This window comes from Salvelinus sp. IW2-2015, unplaced genomic scaffold (genome assembly GCF_002910315.2).
Source record: "Salvelinus sp. IW2-2015 unplaced genomic scaffold, ASM291031v2 Un_scaffold1368, whole genome shotgun sequence".
In the NCBI taxonomy this organism is placed as follows: domain Eukaryota; kingdom Metazoa; phylum Chordata; class Actinopteri; order Salmoniformes; family Salmonidae; genus Salvelinus; species Salvelinus sp. IW2-2015.
The window spans coordinates 137,038-144,328 of record NW_019942861.1 but is presented as its reverse complement, the minus strand read 5'-3'; the positions used below and the strand labels follow the sequence as shown (position 1 = coordinate 144,328).

Genomic DNA, 7,291 nt, shown 5'->3' with positions numbered 1-7,291 from the left:
GCTCTTCATAGCCGATCATTAAGAGTAGCTCTACCGCTCCTGTGGTCTCTAGAGAGTTGAAAACAGCWGGTCTGGGACAGGTAGCACGTCCGGCAGGTCTGGGACAGGTAGCARGTCCGGCAGGTCTGGGACAGGTAGCACGTCCGGCAGGTCTGGGACATGCATGTTACTGATGTTAGCTCTCTGTGTCCTGGGCCAGCCGTGTTGCTCTGTTCTGGGCCAACTGTAATTTGCAGTAGTCCAGGTGTGACAGAACTAAGGCCTGTAGGACCTGTTTTGTTGATAGCYATGTCAAGAAAGCAGAGCAACACTTTATTATGGACAGACCTCTCCCCATCTTGGCTGCCGTTGCAGCAATATGTTTTGACCATGGCAGTTTTACAATCCAGAGTTACAGCAAGCAATTTAGTCTGCTTAACTTGCTCAATTTCCACATTATTCATTACTTGATTTAGTTGAGGTTTAGAGTTTATTTAAWTATTTGTCCCAAATTCAATGCTTTTWMTTTTTTTTTTTTTTTTTTATACTGTATTTAGGACTAACTTACTTCTTGCCACTCATTCTAAAACTAACTGCAGCTATTTGTTAAGGGTTGCAGTGATTTCAGTCGCTGTAGTAGCTGACGTGTGTAGTCATCCGCATACATAGACACACAGGCTTTACTCAAAGTCAGTGGCAGGTCGTTAGTAAAGATTTCTAAAAAGTAAGGGGCCTAGACAGCTGCCCTGGGGAATTCCTGATTCTAACTGGATTATGTTGGAGAGGCTTCCATTAAAGAAAACCCTCTGTGTTCTGATAGACAAGTAACTCTTCATCCACAATATAGCAGGGGGTGTAAAGCCGTAACACATACGTTTTTTTCCAACAGCAGATTATGATCGATAATGTCAAAAGCTGCACTGATGTCTAACACAATACAGCTCTCACAAGGCCTCCCGAGTGGCACAGTAGTCTAAGACACTGCATCGCCGTGACCTGGAGTCCCATAGGGTTATGGGAGGGTTTGGCCGTGGGCTTTACTTGGCTCATTACACTCTAGCGACTCCTTGTGGCGGGTCAGGTGCCTACAGGCTGACCGCGGTTGTCAGTTGAATGGTTTTTCCTCCGACTCATTGGTGCGGCTGGCTGCCGGGTTAAGCGAGTGGGTGTTAAAGAAGCGCTGCTTGCCGGGTCKTGATTCGGAGGACGCGTGACTCAACCTTCGCCTCTCCCGAGCCCGTTGGGGAGTTGCAGCGATGAGACAAGATTGTAATCACGAAAAGGGGGGTAGAAAATATATAAAATAAAACAGGCTTCTTATTATGCATTTATTTCAGCCAATCATCAGTCATTTGTGTAAGTGCTGTACATGTTGAGTACCGCTCCCTATAAGCGTGCTGAAAAGTCTGATGTTAATTTGTTTACTGTGAAATACCATTGTAGAATGGTCAAAACACGATTATTCCAGTTGTGTGTTGTACTGCGTGTGTTGGTTGTTGTGTGTGTGTGTGTGTGTGGTGGTGTGGTGTGTGTGGTGTGTGTGTGTGTGTGTGTGTGTGGTTGTGTGTGTGTGTGTGTGGTGTGTGTGTGGTGTGTGTGTGTGTGTGTGTGTGGTGTGTGGTGTGGTGTGTGTGTTTGTGTGTGTGGGTGTGTGTATAATAGTACCGACCTGCAGGCAACCAGAGTTCAGCTCCAGTAAGAGTGTAGTCTGTGTGGCCGGGCACGAGGAAGAGCAGGCCGTGGGGGCTGGCGGTACGGAAGCGAACACGCAGGGAGTTAACGGTTCGACGGGACCTGCCCGCCTTGAGCTGCACTAGCCATCACCGTAAACCGAGGCTAGAGAGAGAGAGGAAAGAGAGAGAGAAAGAGAGAGAGAGAGAGAGAAGGGGAGGAGAGAGAAGAGAGAGAGGAGAGAGAGAGAGAAGAGAGGAAGAAAGAGAGAGAGAAGAAAAAAAGAGAGAGAGAGAAGAGAGATGAAGAGAGAGAGAGAGAAGAGGAGCGAGAGAGAGAGAGAGGAGAAATATGTTACAGTATGACTGAGTGAACATCACTGAAAATTTGAAAAGGCAGTGTGTGAGCTTTGATTGCATCATCATTTCTCAGATCAAATTGGGACCATAGTACAGTACAGGTATCATGTTTGGATATAGAGCTGGAATAGGACGGAAGGAAGAAGAAGAAACGAGACGAGCAGGAAGCTGTGTTTTCACATGCAGCAGGAAATATTGGACATTTAGAAAAACACAATTTTTAGTATCCTCAGGATATCGTTACTATCATTACACAGTCATTATACAGTCAGGTTGTTTTTTAGTATGCTCAGGATATCGTTACTATCATTACATAGTCTTATACAGTCAGGTTGTTAGTATGCCTCATGATATCGTTTACTATCATTACACAGTCAGGTTCTGATATACTAGTACGTTGTAATCCTGTCCTTGAGCTGTTCTTGTCTATTGATGTCTGTAGGCAGGGTAGCCTAGTGTTTAGAGGAGGCAGATAGCCTAGTGATTAGAGCGTTGGACTAGTAACCGAAAGGTTGCAAGATCAAATCCCCGAGCTGACAAGGTAAAAATCTGTTGTTCTGCCCTGAACAACGGCAGTTAACCCACTGTTCCTAGGCGTCATGAAAATAAGATTTGTTCTTAATTAACTGACTTGCCTCGTTAAATAAAGGTAAAAAATGTATGTTGTGTGGACCTCAGGAAGAGTTGCTGCTGTTTCAGCAACAGCTGGTGGGATCCTAATAAAATACAAACAACAAAAAATAACAATGCATCTGTGTTGTAACTGTCTAAGCATGAAACGACCAAACAATACTCACAGCAGTATTGTGACAGAACCTGATAGTCTACAGTTTGTGACAGAAACCTGATAGTTTACAGTATTGTGACAGAACCTGATAGTTTTACAGATAGTTCGTATGATAGACCAGACTAGTTACAGTGTATGTGACAGAATCTGATAGTTATCAGTATTGTTACAGATACTGTGTAGGTAGTGGATAGTTCCGTATTTCGTCTGACCAGTAACCTGATAGTTACAGTATTTGTGACAGAACATATAGTTACAGATCTGATAGTTACAGTATTGTGACAGAACCTGATAGTTTACAGTATTGTGACAAGAACCAAATAGTTACAGTATTGTACAGAACCAGAGTTGTCAGATGCTTGTTAGGCTGTCTTTGCCAACTCCTCCATTGGCAATGGCAGGGAGTTGGCATGCAAGGCAGGAGTTTGGTATGAGGCAGGAGTTGGCAACTGATTTTGGGACGAGGCTATGCAGTAAGCGTAATATTCCCCAGAGCACACGTTCACACCAAGTCGTTCGTCAAGATGAAAACCTCTTTCATGACATGTCTTTCCTCACACTCTCAGTCCTTTCTTTACCCAGCCCTTCCTTCTTCACCCCTCCTCCCAGTTTCCTCTCTTCACCCCTCCTCCCCCAAGTTCCCTCTCTTCACCCCTCCTCCCCAGTTCCCTCTCTTCAACTCCTCCCCCCGCAGTGCCCCTCTCTTCACCCCTCCTCCCCAGTTCCCTCTTTCACCCCTCGCTCCCCAGTACCTCCTCTTCACCCCTCCTCCCCAGTTCCCTCTCTTCACCTCCTCCCCCATTTCCTCTCCTTCACACCTCCTCCCCCGTTCCCTCTCTTACCCCTTCCTCCCCAGACCCTCTTCAACCCCTTCCTCCCGCCAGTTCCCTCTCTTCACCCCTCTCCCCAGTTTCCCTCGTCTTCCCCCTCCTCCCCCCGTCCCTCTCTTCACCCCTCCTCCCAGTTTTCTCTTCTTCACCCGTCCTCCCAGTACCCTCTCTTCACCCTCCTCCCCCAGTTCCCTCTCGTCACCCTCCTCCCCAGTTCCCTCTCTTCACCCCTCCTCCCCCAGTACCCTCTCTTCACCCCTCTCCCCCAGTTCCTCTCTTCACCCCTCTCCAGTAACCTCTCTTCACCCTCTCCCCAGTTTCCCTCTCTTCACCCCTCCACCTTTACACTCAGTCACCTTTACCTTTAACACTCAGGCACCTTTACATTCAGTCACCTTTACACTCAGGCACCTTTACACCTCAGCTCCACCTTTAACACTCAGGCACCTTTACACTCAGTCACCTTTACACTCAGTCACCTTTAACACTCAGGCACCTTTACACTCAGGCACCTTTACACTCAGGCACCTTTACACTAGGCAACCTTTACAGCTCAGTCACTTTACCTCAGGCACCTTTACACTCAGTCACCTTTCACTCAAGTCACCTTAACACTCGGCACCTTTAACACTCAGTCACCTTTTACACTCGTCAACTTTACACTTCAGGCACTTACACTCCAGGCACCTTTAACATCAGGCACCTTTACCACGCAGGCACCTTACACTACAGCTCACCTTTACACTCAGGCAACCTTTACAAACTCAGGCACCTTTACCTCAGTACCTTTACACTCAGTCCAACCTTTACGACTCAGTCACCTTTACACTCAGGCACCTTTACAACTCAGGGCACATTTACCCTCAGGCACCATTTACAACTCAGTCAACTTTACACTCCCAGGCACGTTTAACACTCAGGCACTTTACACTCAGTCACTTTACACTCAGGCAACCTTTACATCAGTCACCTTTACACTCAGTCACCTTACACTCAGGCACCTTTACCTCAGGCAACTTACACTCAGGCACCTTATAACACTCAGGCACCTTTACACTCAGTCACATTTACACTCAGTCACCTTTACACTCAGGCACCTTTACACTCGTCACTTTACACTCGGCACCTTTCACACTCAGTCACTTTACACTGCAGGCATCCTTTACACTCAGGCACCATTTCACTCAGGCAACCTTTAGCACTCAGGCACTCAATGAATAGAACTGCCTGGGCTACCAACAACCGTGCTCTTAAATGCCACACTTTAAGGGGTCAAAGAGAAACAGTGACCTTTAATAATAGTAATAACACATGGGTTTTATGTAAAATTTTAAACCCCCTAGAGTCTATTGATGCACCGGTGCTTCATTCAAAGAATTTTTTTWWTTTTTTTTWWAATCCCCATAAAAATCTGTCAGTTTAAACTAGAGATATATATTTTTTTGAATTGAATGGCTCAATCATCCACCTGTGACGCCCTTCCACATCTGCAGTAGAAAGTGGTAGAGCTACAACGCTGTTAGTCAGACCAGGAGACATCCTGAAAACCGGTCTTCTCACGAAAGCATCRGTGSCATCCGAATGGTTTAGAAAYACMAGACTCTCACGAACACGATGGCGTTCTCCGTTTTGCTCTACGACCCCCACAAGTGTCACYGGACTCGTCTGAAGGAAACACATATAAATGAATGGTAGCATGGAGGTAGCTTTGTGCCAACAAAAKATTAAGGTGTTAAAAGTGTGTCCAAAAAAACTTTAATATTTCCAGAGCTTTCTTATATCTTCTTGATATCGGACAGACACTGCAAAAACCTTATTCCTTATGATGTATTTTTTGACTGTATTTTTTTGCCATTTATAAATGTGTTATTCAATGGAACTTGTTTGACCCGATAGGTTATCCAAGCTCGATTAGGCAACTTCTAAATGTATGTTGTCCATGCACTTTCAGTGGTTCCAAAAATGTGTCAACTCACAGCTTGTGTACTTAGTCAAACTCACTGCTGTCCAAATCATCGATTCATTCATTACAAAACTACTGTTGTAGCACAGTGTCCTATTGAACACAGCAATTAGCCTGTTAGACTAGSAGGCCATGTAAATTAGGCTGTGACCTTGGACAACCTCTTCACAGGAGTGTTAGTTAGATAAATGGTCCAAAGTTAAAACCATTAAATCATTAATAAAGAGTAGAGTATCTAGTTATTATTGCAGGCTTGATTTGTGGCTTTTCTATTCTTCTCTACTAATGCATGGGATAAAACATACAGTATTTTCAGCAAAATGTTAACAGCATGGCAATACATTATACTCAATTTGAAGTGTGGCCTTCTGGATTTGAGTGAAGACCAAATGTGGCCTSCGGACCTCGGTAAAGGACGAATGTTGTCTCTGGACCTAGTTAAGACTGAATGTTGTCTCTGGACCTGGTCAAGACTGAATGTTGTCTCTGGACCTAGTCAAGACTGAATGTGGATGTTGTCTCTGGACCTAGTCAAGACTGAATGTGGTCTCTGGACCTAGTCAAGACTGAATGTGGCCTCTGGACCTAGTAAGACTGAATATGGCCTCCATACCTAGTCAAGACTGAATGTTGTCTCCGGACCTAGTCAAGACTGAATGTGGCCTCTGGACCTAGTCAAGACTGAATATGGCCTCCATACCTAGTCAAGAACTGAATGTTTGTCTCCGGACCTAGTCAAAGACTGAATGTGGCCTCCGGACCTAGTCAAGAACTGAATGTGGCCTCCGCGAACCTAGTCAAGACTGAATGTGTCTCCGGACCTAGCTGGGGCTAAATGAGTTTGACACCCCTGATATAACAACAACAGTAAAAGGACAAACACATGGTTCCTCCAGCCCAGTAGGCTAGACATTATCTCTCCCACCATAAGTCGGATTCTGCTCAGAGGACACATTTATTAACTTTATTTCTGTTTTTCACAGCATTTGAATTGGTAAACCCACGACATAAGGATATAGTTGCGTGAACTGAACTCAACAGAGTTAGATGACTTGTTTGCCTTTCTATTTAGAGGGTTGAGGATGTGCCACTCAATTTGCATCTTTACATTGCACAGACTGTTGTCATTCATTACTTTATATGGTATGGGATTTAGCAAATGCTTTTTTTCTCCAAAGCAAAGTTCACATTTACATACTGTAGCTTGTAACAAGAAAGTGGGCCACTTCAAATCTAACCTGGGAGTGTTTAGAAACATTACATGAATCTAATAACTTTGTTTACACAACTATACTGCCCACTAATGGGTTAAAACCAAGAGCAACATTATTTTTTATGGTTAGAGCGTTGGACTATAACCGGCAGGTAGCCTAGTGGTTAGAGCGTTGGACTAGTAACCAGCAGGTAGCCAGTGGTTAGAGCGTTGGGACTAGTAACCGAAAAGTTGCTGGATCAAATCCCCGAGCTGAAAGGGTAAAAATCTGTCGTTCTGCCCCTAGAACAAGGATATTAACCCACTGCTCCCTGGGCCGCGTGGATGTCGATTTAAGGGCGCCCCCCCCCCCCCCCCCCCCCGCACCTCTCTGATTAAGAGGGGTTGGGTTAAATGCGGAAGACACATTTCAGTTGAAGGCATTCAGTTGTACAACTGACAAGGTATCCCCCCTTTCCCTTTACTCTCAAAGGATTGTGTACTCCGGCA

General features: G+C 45.1%; 1 protein-coding gene across 1 annotated transcript in view; it reads right to left on the bottom strand.

Moving 5' to 3' along the window:
- LOC112070566 (chondroitin sulfate proteoglycan 4-like) overlaps nucleotides 1–7,291 on the bottom strand; it is a 92,460-nt gene that overhangs the window by 81,718 nt on the left and 3,451 nt on the right. The window contains 3 exon segments of the mRNA XM_070439031.1: nucleotides 1,649–1,681; nucleotides 1,683–1,795; nucleotides 1,798–1,815. Coding sequence (XP_070295132.1) covers nucleotides 1,649–1,681; nucleotides 1,683–1,795; nucleotides 1,798–1,815 — 164 coding nt within the window.